The sequence below is a fragment of the Mus caroli genome, chromosome 6, assembly GCF_900094665.2.
Source record: "Mus caroli chromosome 6, CAROLI_EIJ_v1.1, whole genome shotgun sequence".
Taxonomy (NCBI): Eukaryota; Metazoa; Chordata; class Mammalia; order Rodentia; family Muridae; genus Mus; species Mus caroli.
The window spans coordinates 38,324,455-38,348,647 of NC_034575.1; the positions used below are offsets into that span (position 1 = coordinate 38,324,455).

Here is a 24,193-nt window from a genome sequence, read left to right on the forward strand (position 1 = left end):
ACTCTTTGCAAACACGCCTGCGTGTCTTATAGCAATCATCATGTTAACTGTTTACTCTTCTGTCTTGGATCAGGAAGGCTAGATGCTGGCTCAATATTGTTCCAACCAATACTCAATGTGGTACCTAGAACAAATTAGTAGCAATTTAAAAAGAAAACAAACAAACAAAAACATAGATAAATAAAGGCTAGAGAGATGGCTTAGCAGTTAAAAGCACTGGTTCTCCACTGGAAAGGAGTTCTATTCCCAGCACCCACATGGCAGCTTACAGCCACCTGCAACTCCAGGTCCAGAGGACCCAATACCTTCTTGTGGGTGCCCCAGGTACTACAAATGGTGCATACAGACTTATATGCAGGCAAAATAAGCATACACATAAAATAAAATTGTAATTAAAAGAAAATCCAAATCCAACCTAAATGTTCTGGAGCATGTGGGATGGAGGGCACATCAGAAGGATGTTCTAGCACTCATCTGTACTGGGCAGAGGGAAGGGAACTACTTGTGTTTAAAGTTACACTGAGATTCCTCCTCAAGTAACATGTTTACCACATAGATTTAGGAAATAAAATAATTGTTAAAATATTCATAAATAAGCTAGCTACTATAGAAGCAGCTTAGCAAACTGTACACTCATACATACTATCACCAAGGGTCTGAATGTTGGAACTAGATGTAAATCCCCAGAGCTGACCACAGGGCTACTGTGGACTGATATACCTGGGCTTATACCTTGAAGCTTTGTAGGTTCCTATATACAAATCCGGAAAAAAATCACAGAACTCTTGGGGAAAATGGTGTGGTTCATTGGACTTAATTGTTTTAACTGGCAAACTTTCTCTACTTTTGAGCAAATATTTGTGGACTGAACAGCACAATGATGGGTACCAGGAGTAAAGGCTATACCTTCAAACATGAGCCATTTTCTCCAGCTGATAAATCAGACAGCTGTTCCACACCACATTCCATACAGTTTTCACAGGTAGCTCATTTCCTGCTGCAGTATTAAAGCTTCCCGCAGCTGCACACAACATCATTTCCCACCTTCTCTGCCTCTTCACAGAAAGTTGGGGACTGACTCTCTAAGTAAGGATTGTTCATTTCAGCAAATAATCTCCCCTCTTCACATATGCTGCTGGCCTCTGTAGTAACCTCACACATAAGACGACATCTATTACACAAAATCATTATACTACAATATGCAACTTTAAAAATGCTAGTCTGCCTTTTGAAAGTCTTCTCAAACTAATATATACATTTCCCAACCATTCATAGATTAAACTATATTTCTAAGTTAAGAGGAAAAAAATCACCAAGTTGTACCAGCCCTTTTGATTACAAAATCCAATTTACATTTTACTATCATCCTTACCAATCAGCATTATGCAAATTGTGACATAACTGAATGCAGCATAAAAATCTCAATTATTCCTAATAAAATTTTAAAGAAAAAGAGTGTTTCAAAGTTCAATTTTACTAATAAGATTATTGCACTTTAACTTAATAAAAAGAAAATACTTTTAAACTAATCCCACAACATGAGTTGTATATATTGAGTATCAGTATAATATTCCTAAATTAACATCAAATTCAAGAAATGGATAACTGCCCAGATTCTATTGCCTCAACAAGTCGAGCAAGTTTGTGCTTTTGAATTTGTTTGTTAATAAACAACCAATTATATTTATGCAAGGCTCTTTTTAAAGCAACGTTTTACAGTAATGAAAATTCTGACTATAAAAGATAAATGGTAGGCTGGTATTTACCCTTGTGGTTATGACAGCCTATTAAAGCAATTTATCCTCTTGCAATTTAAGTTTCACCTCCATGCTTCTTAGTTAAGTATGCAACAAAATGCAAACTAGATTCCACAGAAATATATATAAATACTCAGTGGAAGTTCCAAATAAAAGTATTTTCCTACCAAATTACAGTCATTTATTTATATTTAGTCTGCAGAAGCAGTGGAAAAGTACTTACTTTTCCCTGTATATTTTCATAAAGTTTCACATTATAAAAATAAGACTTCAATTTGGATGCTGAAATCACTGAAAATCTCCAGAATTGCATTCAAGTCTTTTTCACTAATAATACATCTTTGCATGTAATTTTAGAGGTTGTGAAAGCTTTTTGGTGTATTGCAAAGATTTTGTCACTTTTCTCACTCTCATACTGTTTTTCAAGAAGCTTCCTCAATGATGACTGCCCAGACTTTCTTCTGTATCTGTAATTATATAAGTGAAGTACTCAGTACTGTTGCTTTAAATTCACATTCTGTCTGCTGTTACCACTCACCCACAGAAGCAGCTCTGTAGTCTAGAGCCAATTTGGTCTATCAGCCTGACTTCCTCAGGTGACAACCACTGAAGGATATATTTTATCAAACTTCCTTCACTACTCTTCAGGAAAAACACATTTGATTTCTTCATCACCCACAAGCCAAACTCTGCAGCATTGTTAGTCAGCCACCACAAGCAGAACACAGACATATGTTTCATCAGCCAGAACATGGTTCCTGACCTCTATACTACTAGACAGAGCAAGGCAGAGTCACAGGCATCTTGGGTAGAAAATCAGTATCATCTATTTAGTCTTCCATGAACTTCAAATCGGTGATTTCTCTCAAAGAGTGGAAATGAGGACTATGCATAAAAACTCATCAGGAAGAACATAAAATGGAAGACTAGCAAGAGGAAGATCTTTATATAAAGATACACGCATGCAGAAAGGATCTAGATAAAAATGATAGTTCATAAACTAGATGACACCTTTGATCTGAAACCAATGTCCTGGCATCTAGAGCCAAATTACACTCAGAATAAACCAGGATAAAGCCACTACTCTAAATAAACCTGCGGGCTCTGCTATAACTTTTTAAACAATACAACTGGAGCTATTTCTCTGTTTACAACACAGGTACCTTGAGCTCTAAGGGCTGACCATGGCATTATCAGAACTGCCAGATTACAAGGTGGAAACCCTTCACCACCAGAAAACATGTTAGATGGAAAACCACAAAACCTTTCATTTAGGAGACATTCAACTGTTTGGAAACTTCTGCATTTCTATGAAGAGTTTATGAGCAACAATTCTGTGGGCACTCACACTTCAAAACATCCTAATTTTCAAGCCAATTCTAAAAATGGAGCGTTCGATAAAAATACAATAAACTTTTAAATCTTGACATGTGTGAAGTATTGATTCAGGTACATAGAATTCAAACTTGCATAAAGATTGACTACATCTGAAATTACATGTGTAGGATAGGAATAGTTCCAGCCCATGGGAATTATTTGCATCATTCTGCCATGGGCTTGACAGTGCTGCTATTTTAAAAAGGAAAAAATTACTTTCAAACTTCAGTAAAAATTTAGGATGCTATCACCATGCAGAATTCTAACATTGTGGGAAAGAACAGTCTTCTGAAAATTAGTTCATATTCTAAAAGCTTGTGTTAAGATGCTGAATGGAGATAAAAGAAATTAAAGTAATTTTCAAAAAGAAAGAAGAAACCTGTCAATATATTCCAAGCTTCTTCAAGAGTGCACAGATTTCAGTTCTACATTATAATTAGCTTTCACTACTAAAAGTTTCAATTGCTTGTGTACAATCACTAAGAGTAAAATAGTATTATAATGTAGCCTATGATTTATTGAACAATTAAAGCTGTGATACATAAAATGAGCCCAAAGAAGAAAGCTGAGTTGGAGTCCATAAAAGGCAGTCAACGTGATTTAGATCTCACACATGTGAAGCACCACTGTTTCCTTTGTTCTTTCCCCCCTTTTCTAAAGTGGAGTGTTGCCCATGTCTTGTGCATGCTAGGCAAGAATGCTTGCTTACTCCAGAGCTACACCCTCAATCCAAGGCCACCACGGGAATGTCGCAGAGAAGCTGGCATTGTTTCTTCCTATGTAACCAGTATCATATCATACTTCCTAACATAAGTGCAGAAGCCAGGTGCAATAGCTTTCCCCTGGAAACTATATCTCTGCCACACTGTGTGTTATGGAAATGTTTATGAGCTTCTCGGAAACTTTAACCAATACTATATCCTTATTTCTAAGGTAAACTCCTTATTTCCTTATTTCCAATACTATATCCTTATTTCCAAAGGGAAAAGACATGATATGATGGGGCTGAAAACAGTATATGCTAGTTCAGACAAAAGGACAACTTGTTGGATATCCAACTGTGAGGACTTGCTGTGTGTGCCTGTACTTTTAGTCTACTTCTGTTCAGTATTTATGGAATACTCTTTGAAGTACAGAATACCATACAAAGTCCTATTATGTAGAGATATAAAACCCCAAGCGTTACCAATCTCCCTGGAACTTGGATTCAGCACTGTGATGCTGCAAAGGCAGATGAGGAACTAAGGCTAGAGGATAACTAGCAGGGGTAAGGTACACACATCATCTTACCACAAGCCCAAAAAGGTACCATTCCCTAAAAGAGATGGTGCTGGTCTGCCTAACCAGGAAGAGAGTATGTTCAATGTGTTTTCAAAGAGAAGAATGAAAAGATTTGGAGAAATTTTTTCAATAGAGAAATAAAACCACATCCAGCAGTAACACACACACACATACACACACACACATACACACACACACACACAAACACGTACTACATAGCAGTAACCTATCAAGCTGTGTTGCCAGATTTAATAAATATATCTAAACCTTACACTACCATTTCTATACCTCATTATTCTCATCTCTAATTTCACTCTAAAAATTGAAGGAGATATATAGAAAACTCTCAGGTATGGCCTGTATATACATCACTGTTACTGTAAAAAATTAAATGCACTGAGAAAAAGCAAGTTAGGAAAGAAAGGGTTTATCCTGGCTTACACTTCCAGAGGCACAGAGTCCATCACTGCAAGGAAGGCCTGGCAGCAGGAACATGAGGCTAGCCTGGTAGTCAATAAGCAGACTGAGTACATTTCCACAGCACACAAGGAGAAGAAGCCAGGAAGTAGAACTAGGTTATAAACCTTCAAAGCCCACCCCATAATGCGCTTCCTACAGCAAGGCTCCACCTCCTAAAGGTTCTTCCTAAACCTTCCCAAACAGCACTACCAACTGGGAACCAAGTGTTCAAATACATGAGCATATTAGGGCCATTTCACATTCAAACCATTACAGCCTCAATAAACCTAATGGCATAGTAAGGACATAGAATCATCTCTGTTACAGAAACATAAATAAGCTGAAATTAATATCAGTGTGCACGCTCAAACATGACTCAATGCAGTACAAGGGGCTGAAAATTCCTTGCAGAACTCAGTCATCTCTGAAGTGTTCTTGTCTCAACTAAGTAGTGCTTCTGCGCCTGTTAACAGCTACATCAGCAGCTCTTACTCTTACATGCCATAAAAGCAATTTAATCTCACAACGAGATTGACTAAACATAAGCCAGTTACACTTCAAAATACAACAGAAGGGCAGAAGTGTACTGTCGGACTCTATCTCAAGCAGTGTTCCTACCTGACAAGTGGAAACGATAACTCATCTCCTAACAGTAATAGAAAGGTTAAATTTATGATAGGTTTCGAGTATCCTTGCTGCCATATACATAATCCTTTCGCTGCTATCTAATGTCACAGTCCAGAGCACACTTGAGAGTGAGAAGTGGCTTCTGTGAATGTCATTAGTTGGAGCCAGTCAGCACACAGATGCTCTTCACTTGCATTTGTCTAATCAGCAGGAGTTACTGCGGGCTTACTTTAAGTCATCTACTGAAACCCATAACGTGAGTTCCAGTGAGTTGATCACAGGCAGGAGAGAACTTTTCAAAACCACCTGTTCCCAGAATAACAGTAATTGTAGATCAAGATAGCAGAAACTAAAGAATTAAATTATTTTATAGTTTAAAGCCCAAACTGCATAAAGTTCCAACCAGACTTCCCAGGCCTAAATTACTCCAGTCTTGAAAAGTGCATTAAAGCCTTGGGCATTAGACACCTGGAAATTCTCATTGTCCTCTCACTCTCTCCAGTCCTTGGGGATTCCTGAGGTCCCGTTTCAGCTATCCACTCTGAGCTCTACCCATGTCAGTTTGTTCCTCTCTACTCCTTGGAGATCCACCAAGTTGCAATGTGTTATTTCCAAAATTCAGATAAAAAAATATTTTTTTTAAAAATTTTTGAAGAAGGTAGGAAAAAAAGGGGGGAGGGTGGGGATGGTGGTGCATGCCTTTAATCCCAGCACTTGGGAGGCAGAGGCAGGCGGATTTCTGAGTTCGAGGCCAGCCTGGTCTACAAAGTGAGTTCTAGGACAGCCAGGNGTTCGAGGCCAGCCTGGTCTACAAAGTGAGTTCTAGGACAGCCAGGGCTATACAGAGAAACCCTGTCTCGAAAAAAAAAAAAAAAAAAAAAAAAAGAAAAGAAAGAAAAAAAAAGAAAGAAAGAAAGAAAAGAAAAAAAGAAAAAGGTAGAAAATAAAAACAAATTTCAATACAATACTTAGTGCCTTGGTGGTGGGGGCCGGGGACGAGAGTCCTGTCTATACTTTGAAAGTAATACCTAGCACAAGGGATCAAGCTTAGGGGAATTAAAGCACATAAAACTATGCAACTGATGCCCAAATAAGTGTAACATCGCTACTGTGTCCATATCATTGTTAGAGAATGCATGAGAAAACAGAAACATCCAGAAAGTCCTAGAGGTTGTTTTCCTATCTCTGTCATCCCTTTCTGGATCTTTTCCAGGACTAAAGACAAGGCATGCTGAGATTGGCTGCTGAGGAATTAAGACTCTCTCACCACCTGAAAATTCCTAGCTTCGGAGGCAGCTGCTGGGCTGCTAAAGCAAATCAGGAGAGCATTACTGGGGTAGAATGCCTGCTGGGCTGCTTCCAGGGCACTCTGCCATGATGTAGCCCGTGTGCTCTGCACACCTTCCTGTGGAAAGTGCCTTCTGCTGCATCTCCACATGCATGCATTTTCTCCAGGAGCACTAAAGACAGCATTAAGCAGAGCACTCCCTGTGTCCACGCCAAGTGTGCACCATGTTGTGAAAGGTTAGATTCTATAGTTTTGGGGTTTATAGTCACTTTCTATAACGGCTGTTATATATCAACTATACAAAAATCAAATTAAAAAAAAAAGGTTTCTTAACAATTAAATCAGCAAAGATTTAACTGATTAAATCATAATTTAAAAAAAACTAAAATTTTGGTTTCCTACAAATATAAAATGATCACAAGCCAGAAACTATTCAACAATTAATTAGGATATTAGTACAAATTTCAAGGTGTGGTTATGAGTCAACAATTTAAAATCTATTTCCTGATTATCTAAGAATGGTACATCTGCTGTAACAAGGATCCTCTAAGCATCAAGACAGCCAGTCCTTTGGAAAGTAACAGAGACACTATTTAATAAAAGGAATTGTTGGGATTTTGTTTGGTTGGTTTTGGGTTGTTTGGTTGTTGTTGTTTTTTTTTTTCCAGTTGTTGTTGCTGTTGTCATTGCTGTTGTCTTGAGCATGGGAGAATGATGAAAAGCATTACTAAAATAGAATATGGTTAACTGGGTATTTTTATAATTTCTGCCACATAGCAATTAACTATAGTATCTTAGAACATCTGTTCATCAAGGTAGAAATCAATTACATGGCCCCTGCACAGAAATTGTTTGCAATATTGTAAATAAGAATCATGCGTGCAGTTATTAATTAGCTTGTACTACCACAGCATAGTAAAAGTCTATCTGAAGAAAGAAAGAGAAGAGTAGCCCAAAAAGTCATTGCAGGACCCATGAGACAAACCCATATTACACAGAAAAGACACTTAGTAATCTCTTCTGTTCATTTTCAAGTCCTAAAAATTTTCCCAATTTGGATAATGATTAGTGCTAGTCTGAGTAAGGAAAAAGTCTTATAAGATAGAGGAGCTGAGAAGCAAAAATAATTTTCATAGATTCTTCCACCAAAATTTGCAAAGATGGGCTAGAAATACACACATTTGATAGATTGTCTATGCTTATCTAGCACACATGAAGCCCCGGGTTCGGCCCCTAGCACTGCATAAAAGACTGGTATTACTCGCCTTTAACCCTGTACTCAGTAGAAGCAGAAAGATTAAAAATATAAGCTCATGGCCCAGAAGAGATAGCTCATTCAGCAATGTGGTGCTGCTATAATAAGTATAAGGATGTGAGTTCATATCCATAGCACCCAAATAAAAAACAAAGTCTGGCTACACTAGCCATGATCATTTACTTTCAGATTCAGTGAGATACCCTGTCTCAAACAGTAAAGTAGAGTACAACGGAAGAGTTTATTGCTAACATCTGGGCCCCAATTACATCTGCACACACATATGAAGAGGTACATATGCATATAACACACACACACACAAGGAGTTCAAGATTAAGATCAGCCTGGGCTACAGAACACAATGTCTAGAAAAAAATTTTTCTAGGGCATTCTACAAGGCCATACTAAAAAGGACACTAATATGCTGTAACTGCTCAGTCAACTTGATTCACCCTTTCTCAGAAGCCATCTAGAAATTTGTAGTAGAGACTCAGGTGTTATATTTCCTTTCATAATTCTACTCCCAAGAATGTACACTCCAAAAGATGCATTAACAGATACAAAATTTCATACAGCATTGATGTAGATTTCCAAAATTAGAGAGTTGTTAGAATCCTTCCACAGCCCCCAGCTTTGTTTCATGTGTTTCATGTGATTCGGAGCTCCCTGTCATACTCCACTGACATTTGTATCCAGGTGCCCTACTAGCCTATAAGCTCTATGAAGATACACACCATTTGTTTGTTTGTTTTTTCTGCTAAGATATGTGAATATGCTGCAACAGGCATTAAGAGACTCAAAGTACTAGTTCAATAAACTCTCTCTCTCTCTCTCACACACACACACACACACAAGGGGGATAGGCAGGAGAAAGGAAAGGGAGAAAGAGAGAGAGAGAGAGACAGACAAAGTCAGACAGACAGAAAGACAGAGAGGAGCATGTTCCTTCTATATAGATCAAACAATAATCACAAGGCACAACCTGGGCATACTTTCAGGTGGCCAGTGGCCTGGATCTGTTATCTTAGAGCAAACAATTTTAAAGTCCTGATTCCCTGAAAAAGAAGAAGAAAAACAGAAGGAAGGATCAGAAAAAAATGTCTACTAGTTTCCAAAATCATTAGTCTTCAAAGCACATTTCCCAAAATTAACATGATGGTTTCATTTACTGGCATGGTATGTGTCATCAGAGAAAGGACTGTGACAATGTGACTACTTCGATGAAGCCAACTGAGAAAAAATGCTCATTCATGGATGCCTCTTGCCTACAGGGACAATTTAGAGAGCATCATTCAGATGAGCAGTTTCCTCAGGGACCCACTCCTGACTGTAATCCTTTTGTATTAGTTAGCATCTGTGAGCGAGCACAGTATCTGACAAAAGTAACTTAGGGAGTGGGGAGGAGACTTATTTTGTTCATTTTCAGAAATGTCAGGAAGAGTTTGTTGAAGCAGAGCAGTTCACCTCAGGGCAGACCAAAATGCAGAGAGAGAATCACAGCTGACTTTCTCCTTCCCAATACTCCATCTTGGGCTCCAGCCTATGGGATGATTCTGCGTGGTCAGGGTAAATCTTCCTTATTAATCCTCAGAAAGTTAGTACAGACACGCCCCAATCTACTTCATCATTCTATTGCATGGTTCTAAATCTGAAAAGATTACCATTACAATACTCAAGTTTTAGCATTTGTTTCCTAACATACTACTTTGGGGCTAGTAATTACATATAAAAATTTTAGATTTACTTCGCCAATACTCAAAGCAGCATCAAATCAAAAGCATGTGGAAAGTTTCATTCTATCTGTACCAAATATATTGACAGAACCAAAATCATACACATCTATTTTGAAAAGGATACCAAGTACCCCAAAGAAGACAGTCCCTGGCGATGCTGCTCGAACAGAGGACAGTAGCAGGAGACTCAAAAAAATGTGCTCTGCACTATGCCTTGTCCACACGCACAGTCACCCCCACAATAGCAAAGCTTATAGAAGACTCACCAGGCATCACTAGCTAAAAAGAAAACTGGATAGCATATTAAATTAGCATTTCATGTGAGGTTTTGCTTGTTTTCATTCTTTTTTGAAAAATGTGGCTTCTTTTGCCAGTGCGTCCCAAATTTTAAGGGGCTGAAGTCTGACCTGCATGTACTACTGAAAGTAAGGCAGGGTTTTATTCAGTCAGTCTGAGGTGAGCACTGTGATGCTGTGTTTCTTATATACACCTAGAATTTCAGTAGAGTAGCTTTGAGTATACCACACAAACGCTTCATAAATATATACAAGAGTGTGTGGACTTATTTTTTGGTTTCGATGTTACTTTATTTACTTCCACTGAAGCTCAATTTCATCTGATGATAAACCACAAACCCTGGTTCATGTTACAAATATCCTGCAGCTGTTGTCATTTAACATCATGGGAAGCAAGGTCTCCTGGAGCTTTTGGGAGGTTCTAGATTTAGGAAGGAATGGTGGGCCTGGAAAGTAGAAAGCCTAAGGAGATTGCCTGGGATGCCTTCATGCCTAGAACTGTTCTTGGCACAAGTGATAGTTCAACAAACGACATCAATAGCTTGGAAAATAGTCTAGATCAGATCTTTCAACATTTAAAAGAGTAAATAAAAAAATCAAATCAAAGTTTTCTATGCTTCTTAAGTTGCAAATGAAGAAAAACAAAGGTAAGCTTCCATTATTTTGATATGTATTTGTATGTTTGACCTTAGCCACAAGGCTGTATGATGAAATACATATTTTTAATACCTGTTTGTCTAATGTGAAGGCAAGTGCCAAAGAAAGCGCCATACTTCTATTAAACAGCCTGTGAGACTGATTACAATTCCAGTGATTAGAGAGACAGAATATTGAAAGCACAGAACTAAATCATTGTAGATTAGTTTAGCACCTAAATAGTCGTTTATTGAGAACTTCTATATGTGATTAGCTTTGTGTCTATTAGGTAAGTGGTTTTGGAATGTAGAAATGGACCCCAGGCTTCCACTAACCCAAAGGCTAGAAATGTCCTTACTCGCTGTTGGCGTAGAATAAGTTATCTGTTTTCCTTTTGAGACGAGAGTTGGGTTACTGTGTCAACACTAACAAAGGTGTATGTTTTCTCAAAAGACAAAGCTGCCTGATTCTGTTCCAACAGAAGAGTCATCCCACAGGAGAACACACGCTGGACACAACGGGGAGCTGCAGGGATTTCTGCAAACACGGGACTCCCTGCTCACAGAGTTAGCACTTGGGTGAGGAAGAAGCTGCCAGTGCAGTGTTCTTACGTAGTCTAGGGCAAGCCTCTCAGCAGCAATTGTGGCAGGAGCCAGAACCTCACACAACCTGCGCGTACATCAAAAGCTCAAAGTACCCGAAAGTGAAAAAGATGAAAGAAACTAGTCCTTTTGACAAATGAATAAGTAGCTTCAAAAACAGGGGTGCAATAAATGTAGGATTACACTGAGAATGAATTACAAATTACATGTTGAGCATCTGTTTGCCACCTACAAAGAATAATACTTTCCAGTGTATTTAACCAAGAAAACGACAAAAAAGAAAAAAAAAAAGAAAAGAAAAGAAAAGAAAAAAAGGAAAAGAAAAGAAAATTCCCCTAAATAGAAAGTTAGTGCAGAAACATGGTATCTCAAAAGCCAAGTGTTGTTAATGTACCAAAATCTATATATTTTATCATCTCCGTTTTAATTCAGGGGGTGGGGAGTATGATTGACAACATTAAAAGTGCCTTCAGAGCTGTGCTTTATGTTTTCAGTTATTCAATCTAAACAAATCAGATTCCCTTAGTTTCCAAATGCATGTAACATAACTATCAAAATACTACCAGAATGACTGGGAGAGGAGTGCCCTGGAGATTGAGGCCAAGAAGACAGATGCTCTGCATGGAGTGGAGTTTTCAACCCTGATGAGATACTGCTTAAAATGAGTAAAACAATTTGCCCATTAACAATAGCTAGACTGCAACATTTGTCATCAAATATAACCAAACATAATTAAACATACATCAATAAACAAGGCAAAGACAAACACACAAACAAATAAAAGTCATCAAATCAAACTTGGGGGAAAATTAAAATTTACAGCATACATACAAAGTACATGTGTACTGTGAAGCCTGAAAGTCTTGGTGCACTTTAGACTACTAAAGGGGGGAAGCTCAACAACTATGAATTATACAACAAGGAACGTATTGCAGTCAAAGCAGCGACTTGCCAAGGCAAGTACACTCGATGGCCTTGCATTTTTTTAGAGAAGTGAAATAGGATTAAGTAACCTGTACAGTCAATAAAAGACTACAATACTTGAGCAGTAGCCTCAGATTTTACCTTCCACAGAGATGAGTCCTCCCCACGCCCCTTTTTTTCTAAAGTTATTTTTAGAAATATGGTAAGTTTCAGCATGATAAAGAACAGAAGACACAGACTGGCCAAGGAAGTTCAGTTGTTTATCCTGGGCCAGAAGCTGGAAATGCCCTTGGCTTGGCCTTGGCCAGAATGGAGCTCAGGTTCTTACCTGTACTCCTGTCAGCCTTCCTCCCTCCCCTCTTCCACAACCTACATGAGTACCCCATAGGAGTGAAGTTGACAAGAGGCACCACTGTAGACTGCCCAGCTCACCTCCCCACACCTCACTCCAGTTTCTGCCACAGTAATCGCCCTGAGAACAGCAGCCTGATGGTACCCAGTTTATAGTACATGATCCTTCTATGGAGAAGCTGTCTTCTGCTCCCACCTATAATTCCTTCATAAAACTTCTTTCTAAACTCACCCTCCCATTGTCCCAAATTTCATTCATTGAGACAAGACAAAGGACCTGAAAGCCACTGCTCTGAAGTGGTTCAGATGGACATTGATTTTGTGTGACAGCTTCGCTCTCTGAGATATGCACTCTTAAGACAAGAAAACTTCTTTTGTACTCAAGGACCACCCTTTGCTAGATTTCAAAAGCAAGCACACTACTTCAGTGCTATCAACAAAACCATATTGACACAAAGAATCACATAAGCAGAACACCCAGGTTTTACCCCTCCATCTAGCTCAAACACCTTTATCCAGGGCCGAGCCTGGAGAAGGGATATTCTTTTCATTGTCTGTGAAGTTAATTACAAAGTTATGAGGCTATTCGTAGATCAATGAAAAAGAATGTTTGGATTAACTCTTGAAACTCTAAAGTCCAGTTTGTCTTTTAGATTTTCCTAGCTAGACCCTGACAATACATTACCACAATCCTTAGCAGCAACCTTGCAAAGAGGTTTCTCTGCCATTTGTGATAAATTACAAACTAAATATATATCAAATGTATCCAATGAAGACTTAGCATCAAAACTAAGATGAGACAGAAATATAAACCACCTCCTGAAGCTTGGAAACTTAGAATAGGAAATGTAAGCCCTACCATCTATAACCTCTATACTGATTACAAGTTAAAGCAACATTTTAAAGATACTAGTTTAAAGAAATTATAAAATTGCCTCCTCTAAAGAGGCTATTGGGAACATTTTAATAACATACAAAATGGTGTTTATTATCTTAAACCACCTGTTGTTGAAACTTACTTGTCCTCCAATGATTGGTCACCAGAAACTATTGAGAGTGGGAAAACCTCTGAAAGGCAGGGCCTACTGAAGATGTTGGGTCATTAGGTACAGGTTGGGGATGTTCCTTCAAGGAGATGTTGCTTCCCAAAAACCAAGAGATGGGCAGCCTACTCCACAAAGTGCACCTTACCTTCAAGTACTGTGGGTTGCTACCAGAGGCCCACAGAAACAGAACAAGCAGCCCTGGACTGAAACAATGAACCAAAGTAAATTTCTTTCCTTCCTTTTTCTTTCTTTCTTTTCTCTTCTTTTTCTTCCTCTTCCCCTTCTTTCTTCCTTCTTCCTCCTCTTTCTCCTCCTCGGCCTTCTTCATTTTCATGAGAAGCAAATTCTCTACCTCTGGTGAGCATATTCCTAGACTTTCCCTCCTATACATTTCTCAGTTACTTTGTAGCACAGAGCAAGACCCATATTATAACAGAGATTCTGTTTGGCCAGACTTTGGTCAGGATCTGAACCTTCACGTAGGCCCTTTGTACATCTCCTTCAAAACATGATGTAGCTAAGTTCCATCTACAACATCCTATGGGGCTTCTCATCCTCTACCATCCCCCAACTAATGTGTGTGTACCCTGTCCTCAGCAAGAATTCTTACAGACTTTTAAAGGTAAAACTCCCTAACATCTAATGTCTCCTCTTAAAAATGTTCCATTTACTGATTGCCCACCTTGCTCTGTGGCTACCAAGTCCCTCTTGACCATGCTACATACACATCAAGTCCAATCTCTCAGGAACACTACAAGATCTAGCTACAGGGATCCCTGTATACACCTCCATGGTTATGAACAGACTCTTCCTTACTGCATCTTAACAAACACTACTGAACAATGTTTCTTTAACAGTGGATAATCAAATAGTATTAAATGAACAAACAGAAATGTACAGATACTCATACAGCACCTAAGAAAGACAAAAAAAAAAAAAAGTGATATTCTACATGCCAACTACAGCCTATTACAGTGATTTGTTTTTAAACTTCCTTATTTGGTAATCATGGGGCTACAAGAGTCCCTCCAACGACAATCAGGCTATGTACTTATAAAATTGCCAGAAACTGAAAAATACCGCAAGTTTTAAAAAGCACATTTAACAGACCTACATACCATATATAAGAACTCAGCAACAGCAAGGACTACTACTTGATGCCAAATGTGTAAGTTTATATTTGCATAGCTGACTGGGAACTGCAATTGTTGGTGGTGGCTCCTACCAAAAGAGCATCGTGAGAACCACTAACCATAAACCAAAATTCAAACTTAAACCATAGTTGAATTCCTAACAATCAATATTTCAGAATTTGACTATATTTGGAGGGAACTCATATGGATAGGTATTAATCCAAACAAAGCTGGCATTTTTATAAGAATGAGAAATTAACCACAGAACACCTGCCAATCATGTGTGCACATAGGAACTGAATATCATTTGCAAGACAAAAAGGAAGACAGAAGAAACCACACCAAATCGAAAGAAATTGATCTTGGACTTTTGGCATTCATAATTGTAGGAAAATAAAGTTCTGATGTTTAAAAAAAGATTTATATATTTTTTAACTTTTTAATTATATGTATTTAGTATGTCTGTGAGAACCAAAATGCTCTTAACCACTGACCTGTCTCTCTGCCCTGTCACAATCTGTTCTTAGAGCTACCAACTGTGGCTTAGTTAAAGCTGCCTAGGTAACAGTATATTGTTACAAAATGTGGAAAATGTTCTAATAACAGAGTGGGCAGTTTTTGTCTTTTTACTCAGGTTATAGTCAGCTCTAGAAGCAGTAGAGTTCTGATGCTAAAGTGCCACATGTAGCTAGTAGCTACAGTAATACAGAACACAAATCTAGAGAACAGACAAAACCAGGAAGTCTATCAACTGTCCCACATTGGCTGTGTAGTATGACCAAAAAACCAGTTTCTACTACAAATTCACAATAGTCAAGTCTATTCTCACACATCAGATTTTCCTCTGGTTTGCTAAGTAGATTAAAGGATGTTGGCACATACCAACATACAATGTTATCACTTGGATCTTGAAATGTGAATTTTGGACACAATCCAGAGATCGGAGGCCTGTAGAGAGTGTGTTTATCATTGATAAGGGTCAGAATTTCAAGACAGCTGATCCACGTATGCCACTGGAACTGGCCAACGCTGATATTTTCCCTCAGGTTTTATTACACACAACTTATATTTGATCAGACATTTTCAAAAAAAGTGCCCAGAAATATAATAGCTACATTGAGCAGAATATTTCAAGTCATTAACAACTTAATCAAAACAGTATGCTGGTGCAGAATTACTAGCCATATGCATATATAATAACAAAGTTTAATGAGCATGAATGCATGTAATTGGAGTAAGAGATTCATTTAGCTTTACCTTGAACTTCCTCACATAAATGGACCAAATGCTTTTACTCAAACAAATAGCAATCTCATTTAAAAATTTATCAGAAAAAAAAGTTACAGCCGGGCGTGGTGGCGCACGCCTTTAATCCCAGCACTCGGGAGGCAGAGGCAGGCAGATTTCTGAGTTCGAGGCCAGCCTGGTCTACAAAGTGAGTGCCAGGACAGCCAGGGCTACACAGAGAAACCCTGTCTCGAAAAACAAAAAAAAACAAAAAACAAAAAAAGTTACTAATTTAGAGTAGGTCTAATAATCAGTTTGTTGTTTATTTAGTACAAAGTTCTAATAGGAGAACTTAACATGTGAACAGACCTCTCTCCTTAAACTGACTTTAAATTACCTTACACTTCCCAGGGACCTAATGTTTATATTTATTCTTATTTTATATAAAGAAACTAAGGCTCCTAGAAACTGATAGACATGGGAAGGTCTCATAACTAAGATGAGGACATCTACAGCTCAAAGTTAGGCTGCCTTTTATTTCCACAAATTTTCCACAGGCATTGCCCTATTGAAGCATTAGAACTATGCTGAGCATACAATGTCATGTAAATGTTAGTTATTACAAAAGTCTGTAATATAATTATGCTGACTGGATCAAATGTGCATTAATAATACTTAAAATGGTAATCAAGTTTAGAATAAACCTCAATAATGGTAATTCAATTTAGAAGAAATAACTCCCAAGAGCATCATGCTCAAAGGAATCGTTTCTAAATTTAAAAGTCTATATAATCTTTTTGCAAAGAAATGTAAAGTGATCAATAAAAGCCTTACCAGCATAAAATTTATTTATGAAGATCAAATTATGTGGAGAGACTAAAATGGAATTTTTGACTCGGAAGTTATATTCTAAAGTGAGCTGTATGACATATCAAATTGCTATATTTCTTATTCTATCAAATCTATTTAAAGCTGATATAAAAGCTTTATTTAAAAATGTCAACAATGTCAAGGAGAATTAAAAGTGTGAGGAACAAGTGTGGCAGATTCAAAGAGACTGGATTCAGTGCACAGGTGGTCCTCAATGGAAGAAAGCCCCTGGGAAAGCACATTCTAGAATGAAAACCTGGATAGTGACAGCATTGCATGCTATGGAATATGGTAAGTAGAGTCATAAATTGATTAAAGCAATTTATATCATAATTCCATTTTTCACTTTAAAGAGCTTAAGTGCCTATTTATACACAGTAAATATCAGGAATGACACACACATATACTGTGGCAACAGCAGCAGCCTCTGAGGGGCTGGAGTGTGGTTCTATTTTGGGCAGTGTGGTAGATGGAACTCAGGGACATATCCATACTAAAGGACTCTGCCACTGAAATACACACGCAGCTCATTTTGTTTTCTAACTTTATCTAATGAGTATGCTACAGCTTAAGAATGACATACCACTTAATGAAAGGCTTGGTACATAAGGTGGGGCTATTGTCAGGTGGAGCAAACCTGTAAGCGCTTAGGCACACATAGGAGTATGTACTGAGAGGACTGCATCTCTCCTGGTCTCTGATGGAGGTAAGTTTGCTCCCACGTGGAGCCTTGTCCTAATGGGCAAAAGGCTAATAGACATATATTGTAAAATATATTTTAAACTTTTATCTTAACTTTTTGTGGGTTTTTGTTGGTGTTTGTTTTGTTTTTTGAGATGGGGCATCATGCTGTAGTCTCTGCTAGACTGAAAGTCACTAGGTAGACAAGGATGGCCTTGAACAGCAATCCTCCTGCTTCTCCGTCTTGAGTTTTATTTCCGTTGCTCTAATAAAATATCTTGTAACAAAAGAAGCTTAGGGGAGGAAATTTTATTATATCTCACCCTTTCAAGTTACAATCCCTTATAGCAGGAAGGTCACAGTAGCTGAGAGCCTGAAGCAGGTAGGCCTATCACATCTATAGTCATGAGCAGAGAAGAACCATAATGCATGCACTCTTGAGTTCAGAGACAGATGCCTTCCACTTTCAAACTGGGTCTTCTCACAGCAATAAATCTAACCAAGACAACTCCCCACAGACAGGCCCATGGGCCAACCTAAGATAGACAGCCTTTTGTGGTTATTCCCTTTCTCTATGACTCCACATTGTGTCAAGCTAACATACACTTTCCTTTCTGTTAAAAGTTTCAAACATACAGAGCTGTGAGGCTTTATGGCAGACATGATCTCATGAACGAGAAAGTAAGGGGAAAGTAAAGATTTACAAGGATCCACTGAGAAGCCCAGGGTTCACACTGCTTAAAACAGCAATGTCCTACTAGTTAAATATTAGTCTTTAGTTGTTTAAAAAGCTGAAGTCTGAAACATGAAGAAAACAGGTAAACTATTTCAGTTTTCCCTACATATTCATCATCTTCACAACTCTCCTCAATATTAAAGAGGTAATTGTCTAACTTTATTGATAAAATATCAAAGATTACAATACTGTACCTAAGGCTTGCAAAATATCACTGTGGGTATTGAGATGAGCCACAAATACTGAATTTAGCAGCTATGAAAACTGTATCCCTGTTTTTCAACTGTTAAGGAAGCACCAGAGTAGCAGGATATGTAAATATTTGTCACTTCCTCACCTGCTCAAAAGAGAAAGGCCAGCTGCCATGGGCAAGGGCACATAGCCCCCAAGGCCAATTGGTTGAGTAAGGTGTGCTTTTTTGCATAAGGGCTGGAGGTTTGGAGCTGGGGCAGAAAGACCAGCAGAACATCTGGCCTGAAAAACACAAAATGGAAACAGGACAGACCTGGGAACCGGGCAGTAAGAACCACCTGTTAGAACAAAATGGCTGAGAAGTCAGGTTAAGAAGCTAGCTGGGAGACTAGCCCAACAAAAAGCCAACAGCCATAAACTATATAGATGTCTCTATGTCTTTATCATTAAACCTCAAGCAGGATCCCCAAAAGCCCTATATGTGGGTAAAGGTGCTTACTACCAAGCTGAGAATCTGAGTTCAATTGTGAGGGCCTACAGGTAGAAGAACTGACTGCACAAGAAGTCCTATGAATTCCACATGTATGTTGTAGTATATATACATCGACACATATTACATGTGCACATACAAACACAAACAACATAGAGAGAGAAGAACATAATTTTAAAAGTTATATCCAAAATATATAAATCCTTTGTAGATAAAAGAAATGTTAAGAAAAAAAGAAATGTTTATAGATATGCAAAACCCTGATAAAATATATTAAAAACAATATACAGGAAATGCAAACTTAAGCTGCTTTCGGGTAGTCTAAAGATTGGCTTTTACGGAATATTCTAAACGAGGAACGCACAGACACCTTTAAACGTTTCCTAACTCCTTCCCTGAAAGGGCTCTCTAGGCTCCACGTCCTGACTGTATTCATCTCTCAGTCATTCTCAAGCTCCCACCAATGCCCTCCAGCTCCATCTGCTCTCCTCACACAGCTGCCATTCTATGTGAGTGCCGTCCTGCATGGGTGCAGCACTAGCCCTCCCTCAGGCTGGCCCATATCTTGCAATGTACAGCTCATTTCCCTGGGGTACTCACAAATTAAATCCTTGCCCTTTTAGAGATGCAGATAAAGTCTGCTCATCATGACCTCTTTGCCTCCTCCTGCCTTCCTAATCTCCTTCTCTGGAGACCCTGTGCTTCATACAGAACCCTGCAGTTCACCATCTAACTAGGCTCCATCCTGCTTTGTTCCTGACCTCCCACTCCACACTGCACTCCTGGACAGAAAACACAGATTCTTTCACTGCTGTATCTCCCACAGCACCCAGAACAGAAAACTAGTGCACTAGTTAGCTCATTGCTTTTCCTGACCTTGAAAATGTACAAATGCCTTTCACCCAGCAATTTCATTCCTAGGAATTTACCCAACTGATACAAGTGTATTAATTTTCAAAATCAAACAAACAAACAAAACAAACCTGTTATCGAAGTATGAAGTGTATGAGAGGATCCATCCAAACATCAATAATATGATCCTTAAAATAGACCAATTTGAATGTATATTACTAGTTAGAGAAACAGAAAACTTGGACTGGAGATGGAGTCCAGTGGGTAGGGTGCTTTCTTAACATGCACCCTAGGTTGCAGGAAGTACTCGCACCCTACCATGAGCCCTAGATTGAATCCTCACTACCTCATCACATCAGGTGTGGTGGTGATAGGCATCTGTCATCACAACAGGAGGAGATGAGGGGACCAGAAGCTCTGAGGCATTCACTGTGTAGCAAGGTGGAAGTGACGAAACAGGAAGAAATGAAGGGATGGATGAAGGGAAGGAGAAAACAATAGTAAGATATTTATATGATCCACAACAAAGACGTCAGCGGAACTTGATAGAGAGAAGGAAGTGTTAGTTTCTAAGTTTAGGTATTTAAACATTTGAGCCCACACTTGAGAAGAAGGTGTAAAGCTGTTTGCCTTTAGTGAGGAGGATGGAGCACAAGCACAAGGCTCAGACCTGCAAAGCACACACTTTACCGCTAAGCTGAGACCCCAGCTAAGTAGAATGGTCTGTTTACTTAGAAACACTTCTATTTTTCTTTCAGAAAAAATGAACAAGGATCTCATAAAACATCCAAAGTTAAAATACATATACATTTTAACTCACTGTTCCAAAATAGTCATCTGCAAAACAATTTATAATATATATATCCTTTCTGTCTGAAATAAGTATTAACAGTTATTTCCAGAAGACTACAGTAAAATATTAGTGGTTTGGGGAAGGCTTTATTTACTTGATAAAAGAAAAAAAAAATACCTCCAATAAAAATAGGACTAGGCACTGCGCTGGTCTCATAGTTACCATTCAATTTTACTCCATCTTACATGGATCTAAAGTCAACAGAAACATGCCTCTGGACCCTGTTTTCAAGGCCAAAGTTAAAAGTGAGATAGGAATACAGAGGAAGAAATTCTGAAAAACCACCCAAGGAGCACTGATGTTGGCTAGGCAATTTTGTATCTGACACAGGTATCTACACCACAGTGCTACAGACCTTGCTCCAGTGTAGACATAAAAGTGCACAAAATTAAAGAGTCAAGGCTTCTCCACTGTGCCTGTAAGAAAATCGAAGGCAAAGCACTTCAATTCCTGTACATTACTCTTCCCATCTCAGAACTGGCCCTGAACTCCCAGTGCCATTTTGTTTGCTCTGAGACTTTGCCATTGAATCTAACAACTCCTAGCTATTGAATCGAATTGCTTCACATGGATTCATTGATAGCGCCAATAGCCCCAGGACAGACCTCTGCTCTCCAGATGAAGAAACAGAAGCGTAAGGTCTGAGAACCACTAAGCAGCAGGACTAACATGTTTTAATTCAAACATGTTAGATTCAAATTCTTCAACAGCATCTTACACCACTTAGCCCTCTCTGTACTTTCAAGGCAGAAAACACTGAAGATTTCTCAGAAACCAACATTCTTAATACGTAATCTGAAGGACAGCAAGCCCACCAGGATCAAATGCTTATTTTTGGAAATGCTATTGGTTCTGCCATTATTAGATAATTAAAAAACTGTGAAATTTAATTTGCAAGATGTTGTGATGCTTTATGTCTGAAAAACTGTTTACAGTGAGAAACTGGAAACCTCATAACCACATTAATAAAACAACCTGTTTTAATTCTCAATCTATCACTATTTTCCTCACTTATATAAGATAAAAGGAATCAACAGTGCACTAGAGGTATACAAAGTAGTTCACAGGATCACATACACCAGGGACATGGTTTCCGTCTTAATACATACAGGTAAATTATAGCATGTTCACACAATTGACAGACTCACTGACCCTATGTTTCTGAGAGCGCATCTCAGCCCTTCAGGGACACATGACTGTACATGAAGATCAATATCACCATTGTTATTACTGTATCCTTTGGCTTTTCCCATCTGTACATCCAGGATGTAGTGATAAGTACAATTAAATTCAAAACTCAGAACAAGACCTCTGGATGTACACGCTTATAAAAACTAAACGTGAACACGGAAAAGTGATGTTTCTTCTGAAACTGATGATGAACCCACAATTCTACACAGTGCAAACACAATAAACACTAATTGGGGAAAAGGGGCTGGAGGGGACAGTTCAGTCAAGAAAGCAGCAAGAACTGAATTCAATCTCAGAACCCACAAAAAATACATGGCATAGTGGCTAAAGCTTATAATCCTATATCTAGGGAGGTAGCCCCAGAAAGATACCTTGGGTCCCTATCCAGTTGGCCAGCTGGCACCAGCCTAGCCTAATCAATTATTTCCAGGGCAGTGAGAAACTCAAAAACAAAGTGGGTGACAGCACCTGAGGAATGACACCCCAGAATGACATCTGACCTCCATATGCATATGTGCACATGTACCTACACAAACATACATAGATTAAAAAGTATAACTTGAAAATTAAATACAACTAACTAGCCTTACAATTTATCACTGTAGTCAAATTACATAAGAATAAATGCTACTAATAAAACTCGTTCCACATAGTATCAAGTGAAGTACAATAACTTCAAAGTTTGAGAAATAAAAATCCTATGGGCTGGGTAATCAGTTTACTGATAAGTATTTTACCTAGCATTTTCAAGGCTCTGGACTCAATCCCCAGCACCAAATTTTATAATAAAAATTAAAAGCCTTAGGGTTAAAACTTCAAGACACTGTATATAACCATGTACTGATCTTGTACTAAGTTCAGGTACTTTCAAGATGATTAGAAACGTCCCTGACAGGCAGCTATGGACATCCCTCATGTTCCCAGGGTCAAATGTTCCACGGTTGGATAGATGTGTTTGGCATGTTGGATGTTTACTCTTGGAATATCAGGTAGAGGATACAAACTGTATCAACTGGCTCAGTCCTCACAAAAGTTCTACAGGGCAAAGACTAAATATTTATGTTCACTTTCCAAACAGGGAAACAGAGGCACAGGTGTGGTTGCTAACTTGCGCACAGGAAAAAGGAAACGGAGTTTGCGGTTAAGGCCTTCAGGGTAGGAATGTGGTCCCTCTGCGGGGCTCATGCTGACACTGTAGCATGGTAAAGAATACGGTACCCGTGGGTAGCAGGGGTTCCAACGGGGTAAAGGCATGCTCCATAGCGGGGTATGGATTCTGTATGGAAAAGAAAAAAAGTCCCAAGTTATTTCCCAAACGTAATTCTGCGACAGGAGTAAGCATCCCGCAGCAGGCACTTTGGACCCGGCACTACGGGAGGCCAGGAAGGTGCAGCGGTGGGCGGGGGAAAGTCCCAGGCAGAGGCTGGAGGACCGGGAATCTCAAGCGAGCTCCAGGCTCCAGCTCCGGCCACTGCCTCTATTCACCCAGACGCCCCAGCTTCCATCCGGGGACTGGCGGCGAGGGGCGGCCTCCCTCCCGCCCTCCCTCCTTCCCGCGCCCCCGCCCCGCCAGCCGGCGCGGGCAGCCGCGCACTTACACAATGGCGGGTGGAGCCACGAGCGACGCGAGCGAGGGCTGCGGGAGTGACGGATCGACAGCTCGGCGCTCGGCTGCCGGGCCTGGGGCGCGCCGCGCGTTCCCGGGAGAAGGCTTCGTGTGCGAGCGCAGAGCCCCGCCCCTTCCGGAGCGGCCCCTGGCTGCCGCCTGCGTCGCTTCTAGCAACCGCGGGATGCTTAGTACCAGCCTGCTGTGCTCAGTTCCCTGCACAGTGGAGAGTTCCATCCGCCTTCGCCCATCTGTCACACCCAGTCCTCTGAGTCCACCTTCTCTTTCATCTTCTGTTTCCTGTGCTTTGCACAAACAATGCTTTGTAAACATACCAATGGGAACCCTTTAAAAATAAATCACCACGTTGTAGGAATGCAGCTTTTTTTTTTTTAAGCAAAGCCAGAGAACCAAAATTTCACCACCACCATCTCTAAGCCAGCATAGATGAGGACTCAGAAATTCTGAGAACCTGTAGATCTCCTGCTGGCCCAGGAATAACAGAGACCCATCCCTGCGTTTAAAAACTGAAAGACCCACAACGTGAGGACTCCCTCACGTTCTGACTCAGGAGAGGCGACACCCCAAAATCACCCACAAGAAACGGTCTTGCTGCAACTTGCAAGAGGATTTTTATTCGAGAGCGTTCTCGGGCCCATGGTCATACACCACGCAGGGGTAGAGGACCATGGCGCCCCGAGTAGCTGAGTAAGGGGGTATTTAAAGGAAG

The 24,193-nt window shown here is 39.5% G+C and overlaps 1 protein-coding gene across 3 annotated transcripts in view; it reads right to left on the minus strand.

Annotated features, from left to right (window-relative positions):
* Positions 1-23,592, minus strand: part of Tpk1 (thiamin pyrophosphokinase 1) — a 320,069-nt gene extending 296,477 nt beyond the window's left edge. Inside the window, exons 1-2 of one of the 3 annotated variants that reach the window (XM_021164683.1) lie at positions 23,456-23,592; positions 23,076-23,133 (exon numbers count right to left, since the gene is read on the minus strand). In XM_021164683.1, the coding sequence (XP_021020342.1) occupies positions 23,076-23,118 (43 nt within the window). In that variant the 5' untranslated portion in view covers positions 23,119-23,133; positions 23,456-23,592. Of the gene's footprint in view, positions 1-18,616; positions 19,098-23,075; positions 23,371-23,455 lie in introns of those variants that run through there. The other 2 variants (XM_029478480.1, XM_021164682.2) reach the window with 2 other exon arrangements.
* Positions 23,593-24,193: the final 601 nt, after the last annotated feature.